The 18,400-nt window shown below is 44.2% G+C and overlaps 1 protein-coding gene across 2 annotated transcripts in view; it reads left to right on the top strand.

Moving 5' to 3' along the window:
• WNT7B (Wnt family member 7B) overlaps positions 1 to 18,400 on the top strand; it is a 104,578-nt gene that overhangs the window by 69,937 nt on the left and 16,241 nt on the right. For both annotated transcript variants that reach the window (XM_056862613.1, XM_056862612.1), the window contains exon 2: positions 10,441 to 10,667. In XM_056862613.1, coding sequence (XP_056718591.1) covers positions 10,441 to 10,667 — 227 coding nt within the window. The remainder of the gene's footprint in view (positions 1 to 10,440; positions 10,668 to 18,400) is intronic.

Below are 18,400 nucleotides of genomic sequence, written 5' to 3'. Positions count from 1 at the left end.
CTTAAAGGTACAGAAAAGTGGGGTATAAAAACTAACTCTTCTTCTTCTTCTTCTTCTTCTTCTTCTTCTTCTTCTTCTTCTTCCTGTGTCTTGTCCAGCCTGTGGGTTCCCCTTGTCCTTTCTACCACTCTCCTCCTCTAATGGGTGAAGGTGGATGGAAAATTGGATCAAGCTCCGGTTTGTCATGACTATCAAAATGCAGGCAGCTCAGCAAATTGTCGTATGTCATTCCCCCCCTCCCTGGGATTTGACTAGGATTGCTAGTTCTGGGTTGGGAAATACCTGGAGATTTTGGGGGTAGAGCCTGAGGAGGGCAGGGATTGGGGACGGGAGGGAGGGACTTCAATGGGGTATGATGCGATAGAGTTCACCTCCCAAAGCAGCCATTTTCTCCAGCTGAACTGATCTCTGTTGCCTGGAAATCTGTTGTAATCTCAGGACATCTCTAGACACCACCTGGAGCTTGGCAACCCTAGGTTTAGAAGCTTGGTTGGTGGGGGCGGGGGAGAGAAACGCCACTTTGCGATGTCATCAGCGTTTGGACATAGTTCGCAGCAAATGGGAGCTTGACCAGACCAGGGAGTCCTCTGTCCAGCTGCACAGTCTAGAAGGGGTGCCAGGGAGTGTGCTAGCCCATAAAGCAGCTGGGATCATGCTCAGTCCTGACAAAGGCATGTCGTCTGAATGTTGCCCAAATGGCCTTTGGGGTTGCTTGGATTATTTTTCTAAGGTGTGGTAAATAACATTTTAAAAGAGAAACCACCTCCGGTCGCCAGTTTTTACACACATATTTAGATCAACAGCTTGCTGCGGGACACAGATTACGTAAGGAAGTTAGGAAGGAATGTCGCAGCTTTCACATTGCGTTTCACAGTTGATCCTTATAGGTGTATTACTAATTTTGCTCCTATGTTGCTTTGTACAGCATATTCAGTAGGGCATGGTAATAATCCTTGTTATCACTCGTCAAACTGTATATTTCTTAACTCCTAGAATTGCTTTTAAAACCACTCCGCCACAAAGCTACCAACAAACTCATTAAGGGCCATGAAGCTGTTGTTCCAGGACTTCTGGATCCAAATGAGGCTCAAGACTTTACTGGCTGGGCAGCTAATTGCCTGTCCGACTGGGAAGGGCCACGGGGTCAACTATTTAAGAGGATTCCCGGCCCTTCTCCCCTAGGTTCAAGGTTCCAAATTGACATTGTCAATCAAGAGTAGCCAATTAGTCCTGGCTGGACCAGGATCTGGGAGACCCAGGTTCGAATTCCTGCTCCGCCATTGAAGCGCACTGGCTAATCTGTCAAAAACCCAGTAGCTCACTGTAAACTCACTGGGTAAGCTGCAAAGATCACAGCTGCCACACGCCGAGGCAATTGTGCGAGAGGACCCCTTTAGTTTTTACTTCACTTCAGAGCATATGTCTTTGTTTACAACTCAGGAAAACGTTCTCAAGGAATAAACTTCCTCCTTCCAAGGTACCTCGGAAATGATTTCCACTGCAAAAAGGCACATGAGTTGGAGATCTGCCCCGCGAGTCAGAACCACAACTGGGATGGAGCGGGCTTACTTGATTTATGGAGAGGGCTTACTTGATTTCCATTTCATCACGGTGCGTGCCAACAGTGATTTCTTGAAGCCTGAAGTGGAAAACAAAATTGAAAGCATAAAAACATATGCAGATGAAATCTAGAGTGGGGGAAAGCTTTTGCCAACTCTCGGCAACTTATGTATGCTCAAAAATATTTACTTAGGAATTCTTAATTAAATAAACCATCCAGTAGTGATATCCTATTTCAGATGTGTCACAGTGTCACCACAAAATATGTTGCTGGTTCTTTTTCACAAAGATTCCATTATAGGGCTTTTTATCAGTCACGATGAAGTCAGTTTTCAGTGCTGGGTGAAGGGATTTGGGCTGAGCAGGTCCTCTTCTGTTTGTGGGACTGTTTTTTCCCTTCCATGCCTCGTGTAAATTCCTTGTCCTCGGTGACTGAAGGTTGTGAGCTGGGTACCCAAGGTTGGGTGGAGAAGGTAAAATGAAATAATAGAAAAATATGTTTATTTTAAGGTGCTTATATCAGGGTTAAAACCATTAAAAATGATAAAACAAGGCACAATGGCAACTCATAAGGTTGATAGACTTAAACCATACACACCATATGCGTAAAGGATATATAAAGCAGGCACTGCACACTCTGTATGAGAGATGAATACAGCCCAGTGTAGAACAACTTACAGGTATTCTACCTAGAGGGATTTCTAATCTGAAATTTATTATACATCCTATACGCATGTCTGGGCTTGTATAAAGTTATCTATCTCAATATGGTGATACATTTGTATATTACTTGAGTGTGTATTACATGAGTTTTTATTTGACCACTGATGAAGGCCTGTAGGCTGAAATGCATATGGTGTGTGGTTCGAGACTATCAACCTTACGAATTGCCACTGTGCCTTGTTTTATCATTTTTAATGTTTTTAACCCTGATATAACCGCCTTAAAATAATTTTTTTCCCCTATTATTTCATTTTACCTTCTCCACCCAACCTTGGGTACCCAGCTTTTGGTTTTTTTTTAGGTTGGGTTTCTTCCCCCCCTTTTGTTTATTGACTGAAGGTTGTGACCCATAATAGTAACACCCCAGTAATCCAACAGTGGCCCCTGTATATGCAGATTCTGAAAATGTAAAAAGAATTCTGGCTTGGCAAGCTATATGGGCAGATTCACATGATACAAAATCCTTGTGGTTTCCACAAGTCCCTTGCACCGTGCATGTACCAGAAGTTGTGTCCCTCTAAGGCAGGGTTGCCAGCTCCGTGTTGGGAAATACCTGGAGATTTTGGGGGTGGAAACTGAGGAGTGCAGCGTTTAGAGAGGAGAGGGACTTCAATGGCATAGAGTCCAATTGCCCAAGCGGCCTTTTTCTCCAGGGGAACTCATCTCTGTTGCTATTTCTGTGAACTGAAAAGTCCCCAGGGAACTGCTGATCGCTGTTCGGAAACTTACGTGGAAACATCATTACATGGCAGGTTCTCACCAGAGCTCCCCAGGGACGTTTCAGTTTGCAAAAATGGTGCATGTGTGTATGAGTGTGTGTGTGTGTGTGGGGGAAGCTGAAGCCCCTTCTCCATGCATGCTGCAGTTGCAATCAGAATACAACCTGCGTGTGCCTGGGAGGCACAGAACTCCTGGCACATTTGGTGATACAGAGTTCTCATGAGGGACACAAGGACTTTGTATCATGTGAATCTAGGGTTGCCAGGTCCCTCTTCTCAACCAGCGGGAGATTTTGGGGGCGGAGCCTGAAGAGGGCAGGGTTTGGGGAGGGGAGGAACTTAAATGCCATAGAGTCCAATTGCCAAAGTGGCCATTTTCTCCCGGGGAGCTGCTCTCTATCAGCTGGAGATTGGTTGAATTAGTAGGAGATCTCCTGCTACTACCTGGCAGTTGGCAACCCTATGAGAATCTGACCTGTGAAGTTGCTTCACCTTGCTTCAGTTCACTCGTCCATCAAGACAAGGGCCATTTATGCAGGGCTGTTTCCCTCGCAGCCACCCCACCAACTGCTTTGGGGCTTCCTTTTGATTATGCATGCCTTTCCTGACTGTCAAGGTCACCTCGCTCTCCCTGTACGTTTCTGCGCATTTTGCCCGTGTTTTCTGGATGCCGTTTTAGCCAGAATCCGGAAAACGCAGGAAAAGTGCACTGAAACACGCGGGGAGCGTGAGGTGACCTCTGACAGTTGGGAAAGGCATGCATAATCAAAAGGAAGCCCTGAAGCAGTTGGCATAGGGTGACAGCGGGGTAACGGGCCTGTATAAATAGCCATAGTTTTCTGTATACTCTGACCTGCAGCAGATCTCCATGGCTGGAGATAGATATCTTACCCAGCTGGATCTCCAAGATCTAAGATGTCTGTCTGTCACATTACCTCCTACCTGATCCTTTTAACTGTAGATGCTGGGGATTGAACCTGGGACCTTTTTGAGAGCCAGCATGGCGTAGTGGTAAAGAGTGGCGGACTCCAAACTGGAGACCTGGGTTTGATTCCCCACTCCTCCATATGAGAGGTGGACTCTAGTCTGGTGTACCAGGTTTGTTTCCCCCCTCCTTCACATGAAGCCTGCTGGGCTAGTCACAGTTCTCTCAGAACTCTCTCAGCCCCACCTACCTCACAAAATGTCTGTTGTGGGGAGGGGAAGGGAAGGTGAGTGTAAGCTACTTTGAGACTCCTTAAAGGTACAGAAAAGCAGGGTATAAAAACTAACTCTTCTTCTTCTTCTTCATGCCAAGCAAATGCACTACTGCTGAGCTACCTTCCTTCCCCTTTTAGACATGCACTTTCCCCAACTGAACGGTGAAGTGGAACATTCATGCAAGATATGCATTGTGTAGTCTGGCTATCGTGGAATGAGGCTTCCTAAATCTCCAACTTCCCAAACTTCTGCTTTACACCAACTTCTATTTGCAACACTAACAGTGCAGTCCTATGCAACATTACCCCAGTCTAAGCCCACTGATTTTGATGAGTTTTGACTTGAGTAACTCTGGATTGTGCTGTGTGAAGCTTGCGGGCAGGGCAGAAGACACTCCTCTGAGAACCAAGCAGCATTTATTAGCCACTCGTTTCTGTTGAGTTGCGCGCATGGCGGTACGCATCTAGCCCTAAAGAGAATACGCTGAAGTGTTTTTGCATCGGAACGGGGTACCGTGCCGTGCCATGGCATTAAGGGTTTCCTGCGATAAAAAACCAAGGATATTACACCATAAAGAAAAATGAAATGAACAGCAATGCCAAAAATCTAGCCTGTTAATCTGTTTTTAGCTGTTATGAAGCAAAACGCTCTCAAATCCAAGTACAGACGTAGCGCAGTCTGCCAAGACCCAAATGTGCAATGTATCGTCTTAGAATGTGTGACAAATGAAATGAGGAAGCCCACAAGGAACAGCTTAAGAGGAAGCTTGAAATGCTGTTGGGCATATTTATTTAATACAGAATTATCCAAACCTCGGTCTCATGACTCAGCATTTCTGCTGGCCCTAAATTACAGCAGCAATTTAGGAGCTAAAAATGGAGCTGGAGGGTGGATTGGAAAGAAGGTTGCGTAGCGGGAAGATGAAAAAGGTGACTTTCTCTAACTAGGACTATTAAAAAAAATAGGATGGAACAATTTACATTTTATATATGTATCTGATATCTTCTAAATCTATATCCAAATCAAGAAAATGTTGACTAGTGACTATGAACAAACCCGGGCCTGGACATGTGCATGGGGTGGAAGGTAGAGGCCATTTCTCCCGACATTCCTTTATACCTTTATTGTTCTGGAAATTTTCTCTGTGGTTTGTTCCATTCCTTCTCAATTGCAGGAGATTTTCTAAAATCATTTCCCTGTGTGCATTACTATGTGTGTGTAAAGTGCGGGCAAGTCGCAGCCAACTTATGGCAAACCCTTTTGGGGGGTTTCATGGCAAGAGACTAACAGAGGTGGTTTGCCAGTGCCCTCCTCTGCACAGCAACCCTGGTATTCCTTGGTGGTCTCCCATATCCAAATACTAACCAGGGCTGACCCTGCTTAGCTTCTGAGATCTGATGAGATCAGGCTAGTGAGCCTGGGCCATCCATGTCAGGATTGTGCATTATTATACAGTATCAAAAAAAGGAGGGGGGGAGAAAAAAAGTTATCTGATAATACATTATGGTTGGTTCACAATTCTTTCTGTGCAGTGTTTCATTGATGCCCACATGCAGGGCTGGTGCTACCATTAGGTGAACTACTAGGCAGTCACCCAGAGCCAAATATCAACAGTACAACGATTGAGATTTCTTTTGAGAGCCAAAACACCTTTTAACAACCATTCATGCACGGGAGGTTTTGCCTTGGATTTGCTGCTCTCTAGATGCACATTTTCCCCATCTGCATTCTCAAAACTCTGCAGGGGGGCTTATTGTTGAGTTTTGAGAATCTGGATGGGGAAAATGTGCATGTAGAGAGTACAAATCCCAAAAAGAGTACAAATGAATCAAACATGGCTTCGCCCCCCAAGCTCCGACGTCCTCCTCCTCCTCGCCGCGTGGGCTCCTTCCTTCCTTCCCTCCCCGGCCGGCGTGCCGTCCGCCCGCCCGTCCGCCCGTCCGTCCGCCCGTCTGCCAGTCCACCCGTCCACCCATCCGCCCGGCCTCAGCACCTCGGCCTCAGCCTCCTCCGCCAGCCAAAACCAGCGCGAAAAATCCCACCCACTGATTGGCTGCCGCTGCCCGCCTTGGCGCCGCTGGCCCTTGAGCGCCACGTGCAAAACCCGGCCGCACTGTGAGGGGAGGGAAAGGGGGGGGAGGAGGAGAAGGGCGCTTTCCAGAGCCACATTCAAGGGGCCAGAGAGCCGCATGCAGCTAGCGAGCCGCGGTTTGCCGACCTAGGGTGCAGACCTCAGAGGGGCGCAGAACTGGCTTGAGGGGCACAGTTTTTAAACAAATTAGTTTCTTGAAAAAAATGCCACTGACAATTTATATTTTTTATTTTAAGATAAGTACCACAACAGTGCTATGGAACAGAATTATTTATAACATCTTATAAAATATTTTGTGCTTTTATTTTTTTCTACATCTGTTTTTCAAAACTGGTTAGCAATGGGGGGGGCACAAGTAGTTAGCCTTGCTTAGGGTGCAAAAATGACTGGCGCTGGCCCTGCACACAGGTATTGCCAAGCATTAGTATAAATACCCAAAAATAAGCTTCATGCAGTCAGATGTGGCCACATTGATTGCTGTTGTGCCGTGTTTAATTATTGCACCATGTGTATCGACAAAACTGTGCATAAACCACACTCTGTAAGGGATCTGGAAAATTAAAAAATGAAACAGTTGAGAATTCCTAATGCACCAGTCCTGCTTCAGAAGCTTCTTTGGGTAATTTGGAACATTAAAATGCAGCATCCATACATCGTTGGGTACTGTACTACAACAGTCAACTCGCAAGTGGATTGCATTGTCCACCAAGATAATCTGGCTGTGAATGACTGAGGTAGTGCGATGTCTAGAGATGAGTTGACACAAACCAGGGAAAACGTAGATATCTAAGGCAGTATCTCCAGTTGTCAAGGTCTGCCACTGATCTACTGTGCTCAGCAGTGCCCTGATTCCCTTGACCAACATTGGCTTTTGCCTCATCCATTCTTGCAAAGAAAGGATTTGCTATTATCCAGCCCAAACCACCTTCGCTCGCTCTTGACATGATTGCTGGATGCCTTTCCAATCTGCCATTTCTGAGTACGGTAGGGTTGCCAGGTCCTTCTTTGCAACCAGTGGGATGTTTTTGGGGCGGAGCCTAAGGACGATGGGGTTTGGTGAGGGCTGGGACTTCAATGCCATAGAGCCCAATTGCCAAAGCAGCCATTTTCTCGAGGTGAACTGGTCTCTATCAGCTGGAGATCAGTTGTAATAGCAGGAGATCTCCAGCTAGTACTAGGTGGTTAGTGACCCTAGAGTACAGTCATACAAGAGTGGAAGAAACTGATGACCTGGATCCTTTTCAGTGAGGGTTTTGACTTACTTATGAGACAGAAACTACCTTGGTCAACCTGTTGGATGATCTACACCATTCTAGCATGGGCTGATTCACAAAGTCCACATGGTGAACACGTGCCCCCCTTGAGGACTCTGGACCAGACATATGCCTGGGGTTTCATGCTGGGAAACCCGTTCCCAGGTGCACAGGGGCCGATTTGGATCAGAACTATGGGATGCCATCTGCCCACTAAGACTAAGCCATTATGGCTGCTAGGAACCACCACCTCAAGGAAGATAAGCCAGGTGAGTAAGCAACAGAGAGAGCATCTCATAGGTACCATGGCCACTCTGTTGTTTACCCACTTAGCTGCCAATGCCAATGCTTTTGGGAAGCTTGCTGCCCAGAAGGACAGGGACAGGCAAGTAAGCAGCAGTACCTTGTGTGGTGTGGAAATGGACTGTGTATTAATGATAATCCCAGCCAGCGTGGCGTAGTGGTTAAGAGCAGTGGTTTGGAGCAGTAGACTCTGATATGGAGAACTGGATTTAATTCCCTACTCCTCCACATGAGCAGCAGAGGCTAATCTGATGAACTGGATTTGTTTCTCCACTCCTACACGCTAAACCAGCTGGGTGACCTTGGACTAGTCATGCTCTCTCAGCTCTACCTACCTCACAGGGTGTCTGTTGTGAGGAGGGATAGCATTTCCACCTCTAGCTTTTTTTTTGGGGGGGGGGGTCATGTGTATTTTGAGAAAACGCATTGTAGAATTGCTGGGTCACACAAAAACCAAACTCCAGCTCGGCTGCTTTCCCTGCTGCGCCACTCTCAATTCAATCAGTTCAATTCATTCACAGTCAAAGACCAGCAAAAACTGATACAATACCAAAAAAAGGTGTTAGAACTATCAGATACTATTACTACAATAAAATGATAACTCCTTGATCTAAAAGGATAAATCCCTGATCTAAATACATGGCTACTAAGTGCTACTCCAACATTACAAACATAAACATATCCACATACATACCTACTTACATAATTACAAATACACACACACACATATGGGTTATTAACAAAAATTACATTTAAATACACATAAATCTCTATACAGAGAGTGCAATTAATAAAGGATGAATTAAATAATTAATAATACGTAGGCTACCTTCTTCTGCCTTCTACAGCAGCCTCAAGGCTCTGCCTTGCCTGAATCTCCACATTCCATTGCGGTTTAGTGCATGAGCCGTCATGAAGTGTTCTCTGGTGGCATTCATTGTTAAGAGAGTCGATCAGCAAATATTATTTTTGTACCAAGTTAGTCACTGAGGCAGGCACTGCAGCAGTGCTTTGGAATCCGATCTGATTGTTATCAAAGATTAACATTTATTCTCCTGCTGATCTCTAAAATCATGCAGAAGGATCAGAGCTGGAAGTGTTATCTTCCAGTGTTATCTTGAGAGCTAGCGTGGTATAGTGGTTAAGAGTGGCGGACTCTAATCTGGTGAATCAGGTTTGATTAGGGTTGCCAACCTCCAGGTAGTAGCCAGAGATCTCCTGCTATTACAACTGATCGCCAGCCAATAGAGATCAGTTCCCCTGGACAAAATGGCCACTTTGGCAATTGGACTCTATGGCATGGAAGTCCCTCCCCTCCCCAAACCCCACCTTCCTCAGGTTCCACCCCAAAAACCTCCCGCTGGTGGCAAAGAGGGACCTGGCAACCCTAGGCTTGATTCCTCATTCCTCCAGATGAGCGGCAGACTCTAATCTGGCAAAACAGGTTTGTTTCCCCACTCCTCCACATGAAGCCTGCTGGGTGACCTTGGGCTAGTCACAGTTCTCTCAGAACTCTCTCAGCCCAACCTGCCTCACAAAGTGCCTGTTGTGGGGAGGGGAAGGGAAGGTGATTGTAAGCCGCTTTGAAATTCCTTAAAGGTAGAGCAAAGCAGGGTATAAAAACCAACTCTTCTTCGACTTCTATCCGGGGCAGCAAGCTAGCTCTAGACTAGTGGCTGACCTATGAACTAGAGAAGCCCCCTATTCAGACCCCTATCTAAGCCATGAACCATCTGGTGGCTTCAGGCAACCAGTGAGCTCTGCCTCAGCCAGGCCTCCTTTGGGTTCAGATCCACAACCTTAAGGTCTTATAAAGGGAAGACTGAGGCAGTTGAGGGTATGGTCCAAATCCCACTGTAGTCAACAGCAAGGCTCCCAAGGTTTTGACCTGGATTGCAACCCCAAAACTGTTTTTCAGCTGTACACAAAAGTTTGAACAAAAATTACAAATGCCTTGATTACAATTATTTGAAGATGTGCCTTTTACACGATCTAAACATTTTAGATGTTTTTTTGAGAAACGTTCCAAACCATTTCCCAGAACTAGAAAGTAAAAAAACCTGCCTCCGAAATGCATGCTTCCCGGCTCCTATTAATCATTCAGCACCTCATGTTTACAATGAAGAACACAAGTGTCGGTCAAATAGTCATTCTCTGCTTTGTATGTTTTAGTTTAAAACTAGAAGGGGATGCCCTGGCTTGAAAGCATTAAGTATCAAGGTGGACCCAATATCCGTTTAACTCAACGTACACTTTGACCATCCTCTCCAAAATCCGAGTCAGTTTTTAATGTCGGTTTCCTCACTTCCTGGTTCAATGGCAGACAGAGGGTAGAAGTGCCAACGTTCTGTAAAAGGGATTGCACATGTGGTAACTCTGGGCCAAGCGAAACCAGGCATTACCGAAAGTCATGCAAGGTTTCCAGCCCAATTGCCAGACCAAAGAGGTTGGGATAAGTGTCTGTAATTATAGGCGCTCCTTCCAGCCCTTTTGCTCGTAGCCTGTTGCCTCGTCCAGCGCGCTATGCTATCAAGGAAATGGAATTAATGGCCTCCATTAGCTCTAATGCTTCTTTTCTGCTTCTCTTCAGAGCTTTGTCGTCTGTGGTGGCTTTAGGAGCAAACATCATTTGCAACAAAATCCCAGGGTTGGCCCCTCGGCAACGAGCGATCTGCCAGAGCCGTCCCGATGCCATCATAGTGATCGGGGAAGGGGCCCAGATGGGAATCAATGAATGCCAGTATCAGTTCCGATACGGCAGGTGGAACTGCTCAGCACTGGGAGAGAAAACTGTCTTTGGACAAGAGCTTCGAGTAGGTAAGAGATTTCTTAACCTAAAATTGAGTACAAACTGCTACAATCATTTCCTTTTTGGCCTGGCCCAGAGTCATAGACATATAACATTTGCTTATGTTGCAGCAATGCATGCACGCACAGCCCATTTAGGACAACTGAAGTCCTGCTTCTTTCTTCTGTTCACGTCTAACTTGATTTATTCCTGCAAAGCAAGGGATATCTCCCTGAGACTGCATTTCTTCTGATGGACTCCCATCAACAATTTTTATAGTGGCAAATCTCAACACAATATGTCTAAACTAAACAGATATGTTTTTGTTAAAACTGATAGATTTAAGCATGGATGATTAAATGTATATTGAACTAAGCATTTGGTACAAAACCATTGCATATTAACAGGTACATCACAAATGTTCCATGTAGCTGCTTCCCTGTGTGTGTGTGTGTGTGTGTGTGTGTGTGTGTGTGTGTGTGTGTGTGTGTAAGTGCTGTCAAGTCGCTTCCGACTCATGGTGACCCTATGAATGAAAGTCCTCCAAAATGTCCTGTCTTTGACAGCCTTGCTCAGATCTTGCAAACTGAGGGCTGTGTCTTCCTTTATTGAGTCAGTCCATCTCTTGTTGGGTCTTCCTCTTTTCCTGCTGCCCTCAGCTTTTCCTAGCGTGACTGTCTTTTCCAGTGACTCTTGTCGGCTCATGATGTGACCAAGATACGATAGCCTCAGTTTAGTCATTTCAGCTGCTTCTCTAGAGATTAGAATTCTTCTTTCTCAGCTTTTTTAATGACTTCATTGTGATGAAGTTAAAGTGCATGGATTCTTTGGAATACCAGGAGATACTACTTTGTCACCGAATAATGTCATACATGGTATTTTCACAGGGGCAAAACAGAAACTCAGGAATACTTATTTTGCCTTTAAAGCTGCATGGAAGAATTTCCCAGAGTCCTGCTGTATATTTACCCCAGAATTCTCCCTCGCTGCTTCCTGAGGTGATACATTTCTGATACAGAGATCTCTCTTCATAGGACCTTCCATGAGTGGTCTTCAACTTTTCCAGTCCCTCTTTAATTCCCATGTGGCAGCAGAATCATGTGCCAATAAGAGAAGGAGCCAGAATTATGGCCTCCCCTGTGTCAACAGCAGGACTCTTGGACACAGTGCAAGGGAGACTGGGACAGGAAACACAAACTGGGCACTCAGGTGTGTCTTTTAGTGAAGGACAAGGCAGCTAAGACAGGTTCAGAGACACTCCTCCTCAGAAACTCTCCAACACCAAAGGTATCTTTTTCAAAAGCACAAGCACAAGTTGAAGGAAATACTTTTTACTTCAAAAAATGTTCCTCTTGATGCTCTGTCAGTATGTCTCCTGCTCTCCGTTCTTCTAGTCTTTAGCCGTGCCATCTTTTGGCTGCGGATCCATCTGGCTTTTCCAGTGTGAGTTGGCTGGGAGAGAAACATAAGCCAATAGTAAAAACATCTAATTTGCATTTAACATTTAGGCTTTGGGAGGGAAAGTACAGCAGGAAAATAACCAGGACGTTCATTTTAAAGATTAAATTTTATGCCAGCTTGTGTGCCTCAGTAAAAACTTCTAGATTTACATGATCAACAATTTTTTAGCATCACTATAAGAAGAAGAAGAAGAAGAGTTATTTTTTACATGCCGACTTTCTCTACCACTTAAGGAAGAATCAAACCGGCTTACAATCACCTTCCCTTCCCCTCCCCACAACAGACACTCTGTGTGAAAGACTTTGGTCAAAAGATTTGAAAGGAATAAACGCGCAATCAATTCGAGAAAACATTTATAAAATGATGTATAGATGGCATTTAACACCTAAGAAGATGGCAAAGATATATAAAGTGACATCCCCTAAATGTTGGAAATGTAATATGGAAATTGGTTCCTTTTACCATATGTGGTGGACTTGTGATAAAGCTAAAGATTTTTGGGATATGATATACAATGAACTGAGACTAATAGTACAAAAAATATACCCAAAACACCAGAAATGATGCTATTAAGTATGATACCTGACGACTTGCTAATACAAAGAACTTTTTTGATCTATGCTACAACAGCTGCGAGACTGCTTTATGCAGCAAAATGGAAGGGGGCAGAAATTCCCGAGAAAAAAGACTGGATTGGGAAAATGTTCGAATTGGTGGAAATGGCAAAACTTACAGCCATTTTAAATGAAAAAGACAATGTTCGATTTTTAGGGGAATGGGAGGATTGGATGAAATATTGTGAATATGAATTAAAACTGGGGAAAATGGAAGAATACTTATTAATCTGATCTAGAAGACACAATTAATATTAAGAGTTATAATCATTTATATTAATAGAAGATGTTTTATGAAAGTTAAATGAATTTATGATAGTTAAGATCAGACCAATTACGATGGGATGAATATTTCATTAAGAGGCGGAGAGAGGTGATGGGGAAGCCATAAATTTTCCTCTAATTTGTTTTTTTTTTTGTCATGAATTCAAGAAATTATAACAACATAGAGTTAGAATTTTGAAATTCATATTGCTTTTATTGTTATTTACTATCATGGAAAATTTGTATTATAAAAACCAATAAAATTATTATATAAAAAAAAAACAGACACTCTGTGTGGTAGGTGAGGCTGAGAGAACTCTAAGAGAGCTGTGACTAGCCCAAGGTCACCCAGCTAGCTTCATGTGGAGGAGTGGGGAAACCAACCCGGTTCTCCAGATTAGAGTCCACCGCTCCAAACCACCACTCTTAACCACTACACCACCCTGGCTATGGTGTAATGCAGGGGTGGGGAAAGTCAGGCCCAGGGGCTGTTTAAGGCCCTCGAAATCATTTGGCCTGGCCCTTCGTGGGCCCTGGCAGATCTTTAGCTCAGAAGGATCTAAGACTGGTGATCAGCACCCACCCGCGGACAGGAATAGCCTCTATTCAAGGCGGATGTGAGTTTGTTTTGCCGAGAAAAGGAACCTTTTTCCCCCTTGCAGAAGAGTCGTTAGCTATGGAGCTGCTAGGACCTCCCAAGAAACTGTGTTAACCCTTTCCCACCCGTGCAGTGGAGAAACGTATTCCCTCTGTACTACAAGAGGGCTGGGGGCAGAAGTGGCGACAGTGGAGGGGTTAAAGGGGGCAGGGCCAGAATGTGCGGGGTGTGTGTGGTTTAGCCAGTGTGTTCTCATTTCATCCCTGCAGATTGAGGTAGCAGGAGCCGGCTGTAGAATCTGGTTCCAACCATGCGGAGCAGGAGCAACTCCGACATGTGGCTGGATGGCTACACCCGGCTGGTGCAACAGACCATCCTGTGCCACCAGGTGGGCAAGTGTGCCACTAGTTGGATGCCTGACTGCTTGCCCCTGCTGGGGGTGTCATCTGGGGCAGCTGCCTGCTTGGGGCTTGGTCAGCTAATTTTTAAGTTGATAATTTTGTATGGCCCACAAATGATGTTACAAATATCCAAATGGCCCTGTTGGCGGAAAAAAGGCTATATGGAGCTATATTTACAACTTTAGGATTTCTGTTCTGGCCTTTTGCTTGATGATCTGTCATTAGTAGACAAAATGCAAATAATTAAAGGAATATCTTTAAAATTAGGACCCTGTGTCTAAATCCAGGGTAAAACATCTGCCTAAGAGGGTCCCCTGTCCTAGAGTTTCCACTAAATGTTTGCTGAAAGCCAACTTGAAAAAAAATTGGGAGGGGTTTCCTGTTCAGAGAAAACATCTGCATTTTTTTTGAAAGAGTCAAAATGCTTTTTTGTTTTTTAATAAGACTAGTAAAATTTCTAAGTAGCATTCTGTGGAAGGGCTGTGGCTCGGTGGTAGAGCATCTGCCTGGCATGCAGAAGATCCCAGGTTCAATCCCCAGCATCTCCAGTTAAAGGGACTAGGCAGGTAGGTGATGTGAAAGACCTCTGCCCAAGACCCTGGAGAGCCACTGCCAGTCTGAGAGTAGCAATACTGACTTCGATGGACCAAGGGTCTGATTCAGTCTAAGGCAGCTTTATGTGTTCATGGACATCAGTAAACTCATGAAATGAGAACTTCTATATGATATTAAGACCACATTGGCACTATCAAGACGTTTCTGGATGGCTATCACCTAGCTTGGGTAAACTATTGTTTAGATTGAAGTTCTAACTAGGATGTAAAGTGGCCACATTAACTGGAAGGGGATGATCATTGTATTTAAACAATTATGCTTCCAAGTGAACAGTTAATGTCAGCTTTATCTCTGGAAAGAGTTATTTAACAAAATATTCACAAAGTTCATGAACTTGTTCAGCGAACCTGAAGAGCTTCCAGAAAATTTCGATTCTGATTGATGTGGTGCTTGTTGGGTTTTTATGGATTAAACCAAATTCAGACTAAACATGTCAATTTCAGCTGTGCTTTGCTTTGAGACTGGCGGTTCATTTGAAGCCAAAGCAGAAGGTTAATTATAGAGATACAAAACCAGAAGAACAATAATAGATGGGAAAGCAGGATCGTGAACACCTTCTGGCTAAGTCAAATGGAATACATAATTCTCAAATCTGTGCCTTTCCAGCAAGAAAATATTATAAAAGAATGATTACAGGCTTAAAGCAAGGAACCATTCTGCTTTTGTGATGATGAGTTTGCCTTAAGTCAGAGATTTAGCTCAGTGGGGGAACACATGCTGGACATCTAGGTTCAATATTTGGGTTCTAGGTACTTTACACTCAAATAGCACTTGTTCAGTGGTTTCAAGCACATCCTGTTTGCATATACATCTGTGTGCTTCTGTGTGGTCGTTTGTTATATTTCCCATTTAGGAACGTGGATGGCAGGGCATTATACTGAAGAAGCATAAAGGCTCTGCAATATTCAGGATCTGTAATATTAGACAGTGATATTCCTGATAAGCAGATCCTTTCTACAGAGAGGATTCAAAATCTTATTTAGATCATGTTGCCTCTCTACATCAACTACTCTGTTCTTAAGACGCTCCTTTGCCTTCTCAAAGGTCATTGTTAAGAGAAATTGGCAGGAAAGCCTTGAAAGTGGATTGAAAGTGCATTATTTAGGATGTGCCAAAGCACCCCTTTGAGTAATATCTAACGCTACCTTTTCAAGTTTACCTGCAAAGCTATTAGGGCTGTAAACATCCTTAAATGAGGCGCTTTGCATTGAATACCTAATTCTGAGCATTTCTGCACTTCAGTGGGATATACACAGCTCTTCTGAAATCTGGAAACTCAGTTTGGAAATGATTAGGGAGAAATCCTAAACTGACTCAGCCAAGATGCGAAAACATCTGCCTGCTTTGCTTGTTTTAATCCATTCACCTCCCTCGGTCTGTTCTTGTGTGCCACTGTCAAGTTTTTGTATTGCCTTCTTATTGTCATTGTTATTTATTCATTTATTAATGGGGTTTGTTAATGTCAGGTTGATGGTATGTTTATTGTAAAAACACCTGTGGATTTATTATGAGAGGATTTTTCTTGGTATGATTGTACTTAATCCAGTAAATACATTATGGAAGGGGGGAAATAGCAAAGAAGACAGGAAGCTGGAAACAATTTGGAAGAGAATAAAGAGGGGGGGGGGACCAGATTGTTCATAGGAACACCAAACATTGCAAGAAAGAAGGAGCTGTATTTACTACCAGGGATGCTGTGAAGTTTGCACACGCACACACAAATGGCACTTATTATTTGAACTTTCCACGATCAATCTGCTTGTCTGTGTATGAGTCAAGCATAGGGTTGCCAAGTCCCCCCTCTCCACCGGCAGGAGGTTTTGGGGGCAGAGTCTAAGGAGGGTGGGGTTTGGGGAGGGGAGGGACTTCAATGCCATAGAGTCCAATTGCCAAAGCGGCCATTTTCTCCAGGTGGACTGATCTCTATCAGCTGGAGATCAGTTGTAATAGCGGGAGATCTCCAGCTACTTCCTGGAGGTTACTCAAAAGTAGACACCACTGTGTAAGTACAGAATGTAAGGAAGCAAACACAGGAGAGAAAAGGTATCACAAAGTGCAAAATGTTATATTATACAAGCTACGCAACATGGAAAACAAAATCAATGGCAGTACAACTATCTTCTTTTCTTGACATTTGGAACCTGCATTTTCTCTTGCACCTGGCTGAAGGACATCTGAAAATAAGAAGACATACAACAATATGATTTTTCACAGGCTATTGTACTAGTATTTGACTTTTATAACACATGGACGGTGTTAGTAATCTTGTGTTACTTATCGGGCTATTTATAGCTATTAGGATAGATATATAGTTGTACTGTCATTAATTTTGTTTTCCATGTTGTGTAGCTTGTATAACATAACATTTTGCACTTTGTGATACATTTTCGCTCCTGTGTTTGCTTCCTTGCTTCCTGGAGATTGGTAACCCTAGTCAAGCCTCTCACCAGTTTACCTGCTAAATACAGGCATTCCTCAAAAAGTGTGATCTGTTCATGGTGATCCCTGCTCTGATCATATCCAAGTTAGATTGCTGTAATGCATTCTCTGTAAGGCTGCCTTTTTTGACTATGGTCCAGCTCGTCCAAAATGCAGCGGCCAGGCTATTGTTGGGAGTTGAATACAGGCTTGGAGATCGGTTGTAATAGCAGGAGATCTCCAGCTATTATCTGGAGGTTACTTACAAAAGGACACCTCTGTACATATACCACAAGGGTTTGGAAATCAGCACAGGAGCGAATAATATTAAAGAAGTGCAAAATACTATTAAGTGCAGCTACAAATACAATAAACGTGAATACAGTAACAATTTAAACATCCTATAAAGCTATCCTAATCTGTATAATACAATTCAATATAGCAAGCCCTAGCACATAAACTGGAAATTGTATTTTTTGTATGCAATGTTCTAATTTCTTTGTTATTCTCCTCGATAACTTCGTAGTCCTTTAGCAAGGTACAAAGCGAGAGAGTTCCATGCTGAAAAGAGAAGGGGAACTCTCTTATTTTGTACCTTGCTAAAGGACTACCTCTTGGTCCTGGGAATTCAGAAAAGCCTCGTGTCTGCCCTGGTCTCTGCCCAGTGCCACTACCAGCATGGTGTAGTGCTTAAGAGCGGTGGTTTGGAGCGGTGGACTCTGATCTGGAGAAACGGGTTTGATTCCCCACTCCTCCACATGAGTGGCGGAGGCTAATCTGGTGAACTGGATTTGTTTCCCCCTCTTACACATCAAGCCAGCTGGGCTTGTCACAGTTCTTTCAGCCCCACCTATCTCACAGGGTGTCTATTGTGGGGAGGGGAAGGGAAGGTGATTGTAGCTGGTTTGATTCTTCCTTAAGTGGTAGAGAAAGTTGGCATATAAAAACTAACTCTTCTTCTTCTTCTACCTCTTTCCCTTCCAGTGGAACGCCAACTTCTCTCTGGGTATTAACTGCTGCCACCAACCAATCTATAAGAGTATCTCCCACTGGAAGGATTTGCATTTCCAGCGCACTCTGTTGCAGAGGAAAAAAACACACTGGCAAAGATTAATCCAGGCTTTGCTTCCAGATAGGGTTGCCAATCTCCAGGTGGTAGCTGGAGGTCTCCTGCTATTATAACTGATCTCCAGCCAGATCAGTTCACCTGGAGAAAATGGCCGCTTTGGCAATTGGAGTCTATGGCATTGAAGTAGGATTGCCAGGTCCCTGTTCGCCACCGGTGGGAGTTTTTTGGGGTGGAGCCTGAGGAGGGCAGGGTTTGGGAGGGGAGGGGCTTCAATGCCATAGAGTCCAATTGCCAAAGCGGCCATTTTTCTCCAGGTGAGCTG

This window comes from Euleptes europaea, chromosome 17 (genome assembly GCF_029931775.1).
Source record: "Euleptes europaea isolate rEulEur1 chromosome 17, rEulEur1.hap1, whole genome shotgun sequence".
In the NCBI taxonomy this organism is placed as follows: Eukaryota; Metazoa; Chordata; class Lepidosauria; order Squamata; family Sphaerodactylidae; genus Euleptes; species Euleptes europaea.
The sequence above is the reverse complement of the archived record's forward strand: the minus strand, read 5'-3'. Positions and strand labels throughout refer to the sequence as shown.